The sequence below is a fragment of the Dendrobates tinctorius genome, unplaced genomic scaffold (genome assembly GCF_039654945.1).
Source record: "Dendrobates tinctorius isolate UK_male_01 unplaced genomic scaffold, ASM3965494v1 ptg000040l, whole genome shotgun sequence".
Taxonomy (NCBI): domain Eukaryota; kingdom Metazoa; phylum Chordata; class Amphibia; order Anura; family Dendrobatidae; genus Dendrobates; species Dendrobates tinctorius.
This window is the reverse complement of record NW_027361708.1, coordinates 12,028,508-12,041,156: the sequence shown is the minus strand read 5'-3', so window position 1 is coordinate 12,041,156 and position 12,649 is coordinate 12,028,508. Positions and strand designations below refer to the sequence as shown.

Genomic DNA, 12,649 nt, shown 5'->3' with positions numbered 1-12,649 from the left:
CAGTGAAATATCTCTGCAGTATGATTATGATTACAGTAGTTTTTTTTCTATTCACATAGAAATTTCCAACCGGGAAAGTGTCTTGTCCTTCCTTCATCTGTGAGAAATTGCACAAAAAACATTTTCCAATACATTGAGTTTTCTTCCACCATAATCAGAGCCCTTAATAATATCATTGAATATTTCCTCGAACCTTTATATCAATTCATCAGAAGCTTAAGACCATATAATTGCTTTAAACATTGAACAAAATCTTAAGCGAATAACATATGAAACTTCAATTTGTAAAAATAAAAAGCTTAAGCCTGTATTGCTGTTGTGCTATGTTCATAGGTGATATGCAATACACTTTTATTTGATTGACAGATGTAGGACGATTGTGTTAAACAAGATTTTAGTCATCTCTTTGTCACTTCCAAATTCTAGTCATGGTCAGGCATCTCTTGTGTTAAATAGGCAAGCTTGTATTTTGGCACATGTGAATGTTAAGTGTCAAGAAATTAGAAGCATTGAAAATAACACAACAGGAAAACCGAACACACAATGTAACTGTAATTCTTTCATTGGGATAGTTGTCATGTAACAAAATACAATTATGGTTTCTGAATGGTGATGCTTTTGGCCCTTTTGGTGGCTAGAACATTTTGACCCCAATGGTAAATTCTAAATACTTTGCACCTGGAAGAAGTTTTAAAGCATTTTGAATGAAACACCCACCAGCATTCAAAGAAGCTAGAAATCAATAATGGTATATAATTTAACACATCAATGTATTCATTGTAAGCTTTGCCACTTCACAAACTCTTCTTTCCCTTAAAAAAATATTTTGTTTAGAAAACATTATGATATGAGGGCGATAGACTATTTGGTTTCTTCTATGTAGATGCTCTTAAATTAATGCATATAAATAATTTATTTCCTTTCATCATATTTTTCGCACATAATCTGTTACGCTAAGCATCCAACAGAGTAGTCCGAAGCCAAAATCACACATGAAGCATTGAGTCCCTATGCGTTTCATTTCTTAAGACAAATTGTGCCTCTGGGTCAGTTTTTGCTTTTGGGCTCAGGGGCAGGAAAGCTGTATTTTCACTGGCACTTTCCTCCATTTCTAGGCAAGTGATTTCCATGTCCTCTGACCTTCTTCTTGCATCGGTCAGAATTTGTATCTGCTCTTGTACAGTTTCGAGCAAAATTTTGACTTCTTTTTGCTCTGCTATAAGACAGTTGCTAGGCGTAATGTTCACCTTCACAAGTTCACTTGAATATGAGTTTTTGCACAGTTTGACACCTGCCATTTCAGAAACATTCTGCATTTGCAGACAGGCATCATCTAGCCCCACTGAGGGTATGATAGGAATAGAGCTGGCCCTAGATGATGAAAAACTGGCACGGTCCTTTTGATCCATGTTATTAAAATAGGATTGTGTTTCTTTTGAGCGCAGTTGCATATTTATTGAACTATTCTGTAGCTGAGTCAAATCAGTCGAGGAGCACCTAAAGAGACAAAAGAGAGGCAAGATTTAGTTTAAACATTAAAGGCTCAATATTTCCAAAATAAAATAAAAACGTGCTGTGTCTTCGAGAGTTTTGTCAATGTATTACAGTAGCTTATTTACAGAAAACACAAAGAACTAGTTGCAAAAACATAGAAAATTGATGCTAACGGAAGTAGCAAACAGAGAAAATTAAGGGCAGAATGTGACTGGCAAGATACTCAAGACATCTTAGAATAGAAAAATAATAAAACCTTAAAGGGGTATTCCCGTCTCCAAGATCCTACCCCAATATCTCAACAATATGTAGTAGGTGTAATAATAGTAATATTAGCAAACATCTCCAATTAGAAATATAGTATAGTTGTTGTTTTATTCTCTGTGTCTCTTTCGTCATGTGCAGGCATTGCAGGACCTTATGTAAACATAAATGCTTCCACTGATGAAGTGACAGTTAGGAAGTTGCTATTGGTCGCAACCATAGATACCTAAGGTCCTGCAATGCCTACACATGAGGAAAGAGACATAGCAAATCCGAAAAACTATACTATATTTCTAATTGGAGGTATTTGCTAATATTGCTATTATTGCACCTATTACATCTTGGTGGGAATACCCCTTTAACAACATTTCCAAGTGTAACAGACCATTGCTTTACCTTAAAAAGGAACTTTTGTCAATTTTTTCACATTGAACTGTACACACCATTTAATTGTAAATTTAATAAAACATTTTTTTTCTTTTTTATTTTGCCTCTCGGTTTGCGAAGATATCTGCATTCAAAGTATTAGCACATAATCAGTTAACTTTGGTAAGTCTAAGTGGAGATTATCAGAAAGTAACTCATACAATGAAAAGAATTTTACATCCCCAGTGAAAGGTATCCAATAGCAGCCAATTGCACTTAACTAAAGTTAACGCATTATGTGCGAATACTTTCACTGCTGATATCTCCGCAACAGAGAGATGAAATTAAAAAAAAAAAAGAAAAATGTATTCCACGCTGCAGCCACTGTTACTTTGCGTGTTCAGCTTAATATTAAGTAGAGAAGTCAGACTTTAAAACTATTTCTAATTGTTTTTGCGCAGGTTTGTGAAAAAAATAAAAACCATATAAGAGCATTTATCTATTCAGCTGAGAGCTAGCAAATAGGTATTGAATGTCCATAAAATTGTGCTATAAAATGGTATACCTATTGTTGTGCTGACAATATTGATTCCCATACATAAAAAATAAGGTTACTCCCAATGATCCCCTTCTTCTAAGAGCATTGCGGCTCAAAGAAGCTTGATGAAGAAAAGAAAACATTTTATCAGTTTTGTACAGCATTATTCTGGTCTAGATTCATTGACTGCATCATTAAGAATCAAGACCAAACTGTATGGTGGCTTGGGTGGAGATGTTGGTCTACACAATAATGACAATTGTGACAATACATTTTTGCCAGTTGTGCTATAGCCACACAGTTTCCAATAATTTATATATATAGTCCCATTATAAAATTTGGTATTATTGCACCATCTCTAATCTCTACTGATTGCCTCATCCTCATCAAACAGAATTGTCTACAGTGACCACTATTCTTTTGTTCATTTGCTTTTTAATAGCTTACATATGCAGCTCTTTGAGATGCTTCATTTCTCCCAGTGCTGGGGAGAGAGAGATCTTTTCACAGCACAATACACATGGCTGTACACATTATATATTGTTTTTACATTTTTCCTTAGCAAGGTTTATATTTTTGCTTTATGACAATGAGAAATATTTCACATTTTGATTTATCAGTCCATAGTGCCATTTTTCTGCAGTTCCCATGTTTTCTTGCATTGGTTATTCATTTGGACTTGTTTCTAAGCTGAAGGTTTTGCTTTTTGGATACAATTTTTCAATGAAGATAATTTCTGGCCAGAATTCTCCAAACAGTGGACGTGTATAACTAGATGTCACTGGTCACTAAACATTCTGAGTTAACAGCAGTTCTGCACATCTTCTGATTTTGCAGAGATGTAAGCATGATGTGTCTTCAATTAACTGCACTAAGGTTTTTCAGCTGACAACTGTGTCTACTCATTATTGCCTATTTCTTGGTGCTTCTTCAAAAGAGCTTAAATAGTACATCTACTTTCAAATGGGCAGAGACTTTGATGCAGTATGACTACCTTGTGTTTTGTTGTTTTGTTGCTCCGCTCAATCTCGTCATGGTGTATGGTCTGTGACATGATAGAAGAGCAAAGTCTTGGAAGTGACAATATAGCCCCACAACGCCCTTATCTCACCATGATCAACAAATTTCTTTAAAAAACTGTATGAAAGTGTACATATAAAAACCTATGCGGTTTTGAAGGCAAATGGTGATTGATCTCACCTAATATTGATGTGATTTAGATTTCTCATTTGTTCATTTGCTTTGTATTTGGTAAAAATAAACTATTATATTAACCCCAACATGTTTCTCATCTAAAACTTTTTCATAGTATATGTGTGTTTATGTATTTGCTAGCCTGGGAATTACAGGAGCAGAGGGGAAAGTAAGAGAGAATCATTAGACAAAAATGGCTTATGTAGGCAATAAATATACTTGAAATTAGTCCAAAGACCACATATATTCTGGCACTTCAAAACATCAGAAACAAACATTTTTGGGCCAATAAACCATGATGGCACCAAAAATCATGAAGAGATCCAGTACAAGAATAAAATATCATATTTTATTGAAAAATCATTAAAAATACTATAATATTACAAAAATGCCCAGCAGGAGGCGCTCAAAACATTCATGACATTGTTTATTATCGTCACACAGACAAATGTGAATCCTTGCACATAAGTAATTATAAATAATCTCCAACAAGAGTATAATCTCTATAAATGTAAGGAATATTCACACCACAGTATTAAAAAATATATTGAATATAAATCAGGCCCGCTATATTTAACTGAATTAAATAACCTCAGTGTCAAAATAACTAAATATATCGTGGCTGAAAAAAATACAAAAATGCAGTGTAGTACTAGAAATCCACATTAAATTGCAACTGAATGGTCGTGGCCCGATCTAATATATGCTGCAGGTTAAAATAAAAAGCCTCAATATCAGCAAGATTGAATAGTATCACAGCTGAAAAAGTGCTAGAGGATTGCTGCATAAAGCCTCAAAGGTTCAACATTAAGATTCAAGAAATACTGTGTGGAAATAATCTGTGACAACACTACAGGCAACTCACTCTGAATGTAATAGAAACCCACATTAAATTGCACCTTAATGATGGTAACCCAGTCTGATATATACTGCAGATAAAAATAACCTCAATGTCAGCACAATTGAATAATATCACGGCTGAGAAAGTACTAGAGGATTGCTGCATAAATCCACAAAGGTTATACATAAAGGGAAAAAAAGGTAATACCTATGAAAATGCTGATGCCAGGTCTCTGGTGAGTGTGAATGACGCGACCTCCTTCACCCCAGCATGTGTTTCGCGCTAGCTTCTTCCGGGAATGTAGTAAAGAGGATGATGGATAGCCACAAGCCATCAAGCAAGCCATCATTCAGGTGCAATTTAAGGTGGATTTCTATTACATTCAGAGTGAGTTGCCTGTAGTGTTGTCACAGATTATTTCCACACAGTATTTTTTGAATCTTAATGTTGAACCTTTGAGGCTTTATGCAGCAATCCTCTAGCACTTTTTCAGCTGTGATACTATTCAATCTTGCTGATATTGAGGCTTTTTATTTTAATCTGCAGCTTATATTAGATCGGGCCACAACCATTCAGGTGCAATTTAATGTGGGTTTCTAGTACTACACTGTATTTTTGTATTTTTTTCAGCCACAATATATTTAGTTATTTTGACACTGAGGTTATTTAATTCAGTTACATATATCAGGTCAGATTTATATTCAATATATTTTTTAATACTGTGGTGTGAATATTCCCTACATTTATAGAGATTATAATCTTGTTGGAAATTATTTATAATTACTTATGTGCAAGGATTCACATTTGTCTGTGTGACTATAATAACTATTGGCATGAATGTTTTGAGCGCCTCCTGCTGGGCATTTTTGCAATTTATAGTATTTTTAATGTTTTTTCAATAAAATTTGTTATTTTATTCTCATACTTGATCTCTTCATGATTTTTGGTGCCGTCATGGTATATTGGCCCAAAAATGTTTGTTTCTTATGTAGGCAATGCAAAATGCTGATATGTCTGGATAGGCAACCCTTAGCCATCAAAATCTACTCTCCAGACATATTGCCATACTATCCTCCAAAAAAACCATGATGGAGGATGGCAATATGACACACTGCACTTGTTTCATTTTCATCAAGAACCTCTGTGCAAGAATGAAACTGGTGCAGACTGGTCAAGACACTCCTAATATTTTTTAATGTTCACACACCAATTTTCTAGCATTTATCTTGGATGTGACTTTGTAGCCAACCACAGCTCAGAAGATTTACTTTAATATATGGAATAAATTGGTGCCAGTATAGTTAAGATCTCCACCAACTCATTAATTGCATCAATTTATATTTGTTCTTTGTTGATAGCCCACGATGCACCAAATGCTGAATACAGAAGATTATCTTTATAATGTAACATCTCATTACCCTGCCTATCTGGGCCACTATTTATATTATTTCTCTACTTTTTTACAATAATGACATTAATATGCTGACAGTGAATGAGTTAACACAGCAAGCGTGAAAAGTAAGCAGCAGGAAAAAGGAAAATCAGCATATTTTATGTAACACCTGGACTTTTTTTATCGGGAAGAAATGACATAAATACATAAAAATCTCAAGAAATACCAATAAAAATGTTTAAATATGTGTTATTGACAATGATAAATTACATTTTTTTATAACGGTGCCTTCTCTGTAATGTGAAAGCAAAAAATAAAATAATGAATACACCTGTAATGACACCGATGGTGTCTCTGGCGCAGCCTAGTGAGTGCTATCAGGGGGCATGTGAATAAGTGCAGGGAGTGGACGAACAAGGCATGCAGTGCGCAAGGATCTCAGATGAAGCATTGAGCACAGAACCTTGAACTAAGCAGTCACGTGACCCCGGGGGCAGAGTCAAAATGTGTGACAACAAACAAGGCAGCTGAGCGCGCAGAGTACAGGGCACAGAAAGTTAATGTAGTCAAAGGAGAGCCAAGGGTCAAAAGCCAGACGAGAGCATAGTACCTAGGGATAAGACAGAGAGTAAACCAAGATGAGCCAAGGGGTCAGATAGCCAGGTAGGACATGGCAGTAAAAAGCAGGATACAGAGGCAAAAGTCAGGGGTCAAACCGAGTCATACACAGCAAAGCACACACGCACAGAGACACAATGTTTAAGGACAAGTAACCTGCGTCAGCAACCACAAACTGAGAAAATGGAAGTATCACCAACACCAAATCCATGAACTGCCAACAATAAATAGCCACCCCAGAAACAAAGAGAGGCGAACTATAATTAACCCTGACCTGACCAGGATGGAGGTGGAACCATCCTGTCCAGAGACATGACAACAAACTTAAAAATAGAAAGAAAGGATCAGAGAAAATTTGCTGTTTTGCAGTGTTGCCATATTGCATGGTACCTGTCATGATGAAAATGGTATCTGATTTGCAGGGAGGATGTGCAAGAGCAAGAGGAGCTGTATCCTCAGTCATAGGTCGCAGACTCAAATGGGCTACATAGAGCAAAGTTGGAACCAGAAATTAACCCCATAGCTCCCTCATTGAGCATCAATAACAGAGCCATTAATTAGACAGGATCGCCATGCTGTCGCCTGGCATTGCCAGCAGCAAAGGCTGCCCAGTGACTAAAGGGGAAACAGAGAGGGTAGGCATTGTCCTGGATGTGACACCGATTAGATTGATATACATTTTTGTAGGAAATGTTTTAGTAACATTTATATTTTATTCATTGAAATCCCTGGTGTTTTTGTGCACACAGTGACTGAGTAGGGCCACTCTCTAGACTCAAACATACCAACACCAGGGATTTCAATGAATACAATACAAATTTTACTAAATCTTTTCCAACAAACAAATATATCATTCTTCTCACCTTTTTCTATATACCAAACTGTCTACTGATCGAACTGTTTATATAATGTGACCGTTTCCTTTTAAATGCTAAGGTTCTATCACAAGCACTTGAAAATGTCACTTAATATACCATATTTGGAATCAACTGGCTCAATATATTGCAGCTAGAACATCTGCCATGTGAATAACACTAAATCAGAATACCTCCCCTCAATCAAATATAAACTCTGACATCCTCATATTGCATTCACTCTGTAATACTGCAACGTGACTGGCATAGAAACACATCACTTGTTTAAAGCTCTCATTAGGTACTGGACTTTCCACTGCTTAATTAGCAGTGTGCTAAGTGTTAAACTGTTATTAAATCTACTCTTTAACCTCAAAGCTGTCGGATCTCATAACAAATAATGAATCCTGGCAGTTCTGCAATAAAAGCCTGGCTTGTCAGGTGTGATAAGAACACAGACAGATGGAACAAAATTGTTGAAGTTGAAATATCTAAGCAATTAAAATGCCAATCTAGACATGTGGCTCTTTGTTGAGAATACTGCAGAATTTTATGACTTTTTTTACCCGATTTAAATCAGATGCCTACATGACAAACTAAACAGTATAAATGAAAAGACATACATTTGGTTCTGTGGAGGGCAGGTTTCCAAAGACAAATTGTAAACGGCAACTACTTTTATACCTATAAAATAAATTTCCAGGTTATTGATCTATTTTAAAAATACTGCATTTTGTCTTGATACAAAATATAACACATTTTACTCTAAGGCTGTGTGCCCACGTAGCGATTTTTAAGCGTTTTTGCCGCGATTTTCGGTGCAAAAACACAGCGAAAATGTTTAAAAATCGTGTACAGAACGCCCCCCATGCATTCCTATGGCATTCCGCACATGCTGTGCTAATGCTGCGCTTTTTTCCGCGGCGGAATCGCATCGCGGAAAAAATCGCAGCATGCTCATTCTTTTGTGTGGAATCGCAAAGAATTGCCGCGATTTCGCACCCATAGGAATGCATGAGAATCGCTTACTTCCCGCATGTGGCTATGCCCACCATGCGGGAAGTTAAGCGTCTCATGTGCGGTTGGTACCCACGGTGTGGAGGAGAGGAGACTGTCCTCCAGGCCCTGGGTACCATACCCCTGTAAAAAAAAGATTAAAAATAAAAAAATCGGGGTATATTTACCTTCCGACGTCCCGCGCTGCATTCCCGGCCTAAGCGTTCCCAGTAATGCCTTGCGGCACGGTCCAGTGATGACGTAGTCTCGCGTGACTCTAGAGGTCTTGCGAGATTGCTATAGCAACGCGAGGCTACGTCATCACAGGTCTCGCAAGGCATTACTGGGAACGCTGTGGCCGGGAATGCAGCGCGGGACGTCGGAAGGTAAATATACACCGATTTTTTTAATTTTTTTAGCATTTTAACATTCTATTTAACATAGGCGGCCTCAATAGTAAAAACCTGGTCACACTTGTCAAACACTATGTTTGATGCGTGTGACCAACCTGTCAATCACTTTCCAAGCGATGCTTCAAATCGCTTGGAAAGTGCTTGAATATCGCACACGAAAATCGCAGCAAAATCGCGATCATAATCGCGGTGAAATCGAGCTGAAAGAACAGCGCGATTTCTGGGAAGGAGTCCGGTTTTTGGTGTGCGTTTTAACACGCACCGTGGGCACATAGCCAAATAGTAATTGTAAAAAAAAGAATAATTTGCATAGAACTATTCTGTAGCTGAAATATGCATCAAAATGGAGAATTTGTAAATCCGATATGATCTAGATCCAGTAATCGATTGTTTATTTGGCAATCAAGTATGTGAAAGATAGGTCAGAATATTGATCCTCATTTACAGCCTGTACAGTTACAATGTTGGCTTGCTTATTTGTACAAATAGAAAATCAATGAAAGAGAGTATAGATCACTCAAGGAAGAGGAAGTGACTTCCTTCTCCTGCTACTTGATTTTCAATAGAAATCAATATAGCTGGCAGCTGAGAACACTGAACGCAAGACTTTGAACTTATGGCATATGTAGATATAATAATTATACTGGACACAGGTATAGTCAATTAATAAAAATACAAAAAACAGCAACAAATTTTATGAAGTAAAAAAAGATTTAACAATTAGTTTGAATGTCTTTCCATTTACTGGCTTCTTTGAGTTTAACTATATAAGACATGCACTCTGGTATACAGTTGACATAACATTTAACTGTTTAAAGTAGTATGAATAAAACCCAGCATTCAGCCCGCAAACTGAACAAACATTCTATTGTCTTCATTTTTCTGTGTTTATTACTTCTTCACTAATACTGTATAGTAATGTATTTTATAAAACTACAATAAAAGTTATATGCGTTAAAAAAATTTGTTCCTGAAGCTAAATGAAGAGATATAGATAAAACACAATAAATAATTTTCCTCTGTGATAGATGCATATAATCCTGCAAAAAATATACATATATATACAGCTCTCGCAAAATTAAGAGGCCACCATATCAAAACCCAGTCATAGGCAGACCATTCTCCAGACCTGAACCCCATTGAAAACCTCTGGAATGTAATAAAGAGGGTGATGGATAGTCACAAGCCATCAAACAAAGAAGAACTGCTTAAATTTTTGTGCCAGAAGCAGTGTGAAAGACTGGTGGCAAGCATGCCGAGAAGCATGAAAGCTGTGATTAAAAATCTTGGTTATTCCACAAAATATTGATTTCTGAACTCTTCCAGACTTAAGAGTATTGTTGTTTCTAAATGATTATGAACTTGTTTTCTTTGCCTTATTTGAGGTCTGAAAGCACTGTTTGTTTTTTTAATTTTGATCATTTCTCCTGTTCAGAAAAAAATACAAAACTTATTGCTTGGAAATTCAGAAACATGTTGTCTGAAGGTTGTAGACTAAAAGAACAATTTACATTCTACTCAAGAATCTAATATATAAAGCTGAATGTGTGTGTATGTTTGTATGTATGTATGAGTGTATGTCCGGGATTGGCATCTGCACCATCACAGCTACAGCCACAAAATTTTGCACAGTCACACGTCTGGACCCCGAGAGCCTCATAGGCTCTGTTGTGAGGCGAAATTTTGACCCTGCGCATTCCAATTCACCAAACAATTTTGCCCCTATCTACATAATGGGGAAAAAGTGAAAGGAAAAGTGTTGGTGCCAAAGAGTATATACCGCCCTGACACGGGATACTCACCACACACGGGGATATGAACACACATACAAAATGTGCCACACACTTCCACGTGCTTCAACACATATACCACCCTCAGCACATATTTCACCACACATACACCAACCTCACCGCATAAAAGTCGAAACACAAAAGTCGCCACTCAAAACTCGCCACAAGCAAAATTCGCCACATGCAAAACTCGCCACATGCAAAACTAGGCTCACGCAAAACTCACCACACGTGCAAAACTCACCTCATGGAAAACTCGCCACACGCAAAACTTGCACACGCGGAAAAACTGCCACATGCACAAAAGTTGCAACACATGCAAAAGTTGCCTCACACAAAACTTGCACATACTCAAAATGCACCACACATAAAACTCGCCACTCACAAAACTCACCATGCACTAAACTTGCTGCACACAACTTGCTACACTAACCTGTCACATGCAACTCGACACACAAAAAGTTGCTACGTGCATGTCGCCACACAAAACTCATCTCACAAAAGTCGCTACACGCAACTCAACACACACAACTTGACACATGAAACTCACCCTAAAACATACACAAGTCTGGTATTATCCTTCAAAAATAAATATCTGATTAATAAGCAGACAAACTACAAGAGCAACAAATGTACCATATAGGAAATACGGCAGCTGTCAGTCACTTGACCTGTCTATTATGTGTATGTGTGAGCTAATATATACTGCCAGGGGGGAGGGCTTCCTGTTGGCTGGGGATGTATCAGGCTGCCAATAGCAACCAATCACAGCTCAGCTTCTGTTTTGCTACAGTTAATTAATCTGAGCTCTGATTGGTTAATATAGGCAACAAAGGACATTCTCAGTATAACAAAGCTTGTGTGAGGTAATAGCATGTCAGTTAGGGTGTGTTGGTGGAAAGGCATGTCAGTCACATTACCTCTATGTGAGAGGATATGGAAACTGTCAGTTACAGACTATTTTTACAACAATAAAGCCTCATAAGAAAAGGAATTCCATGACACGAATGTCAGCTGATGCAAAAAGAAAAGCTGCATTACAGGCCAATGAAAAATGTGAAGTCCGAGAAGCAAGGCTGACACACATGAGAATAGCAGCTGCTTCTTCAAGAGCCAATGAACTTTCTGAGCAGAGGGAAGCGAGGCTTGCAGACAAGAGAAGAAGAGCTGCTTCCTCAAGTGCCAATGAACTTTCTGAGGAGAGGGAAGCGAGGCTTGCAGACATGAAAAGAAGAGCTGCTTCCTCAAGAGCCAATGAATGTTCTGAGGAGAGAGAAGCGAGGCTTGCAGACATGAAAAGAAGAGCTGCTTCCTCAAGAGCCAATGAACTTTCTGAGGAGAGGGAAGCGAGGCTTGCAGACATGAAAACAAGAGCTGCTTCCTCAAGGGCCAATGAACTTTCTGAGGAGAGGGAAGTGAGGCTTGCAGACATGAAAACAAGAGCTGCTTCCTCAAGGGCCAATGAACTTTCTGAGGAGAGGGAAGTGAGGCTTGCAGACAAGAGAACAAGAACTGCTTCCTCAAGAGCCAAAGAACTTTCTGAAGAGAGGGAAGCAAGGCTTGCAGATAAGAGAAGAAGAGCTACTTCCTTAAGGGCCAATGAGTCATCTCAGCAGAGAGAAGGCCGACTTCCACTAAGAGAATTGCTATTTCTTCCACCAGGGCAGAGGAAATGGTTGGAGATTTGAAACATGCTGCCTTTTGTTACCAGTCAGACATAAACTATCAGGATAATCCTAACATTCAGATAGGAAAAATGGATGTGGTCTGCATGTACTGCAGTGCCCTGAAATGGAAAGTTGAACCGCCAGGTTTATGCTGTGCAAATGGCAAGATAAAATTTCCACCTCTCCTGTCACCACCAGATCCCCTAAAGTCTCTGATGACA

At 37.7% G+C, this 12,649-nt stretch overlaps 1 protein-coding gene across 2 annotated transcripts in view; it reads right to left on the bottom strand.

Moving 5' to 3' along the window:
• Positions 1-310: 310 nt before the first annotated feature.
• Positions 311-12,649, bottom strand: part of NRG3 (neuregulin 3) — a 1,501,599-nt gene continuing 1,489,260 nt past the window's right edge. For both annotated transcript variants that reach the window (XM_073574817.1, XM_073574818.1), the window contains exon 9: positions 311-1,497. In XM_073574817.1, coding sequence (XP_073430918.1) covers positions 987-1,497 — 511 coding nt within the window. In that variant the 3' untranslated portion in view covers positions 311-986. The remainder of the gene's footprint in view (positions 1,498-12,649) is intronic.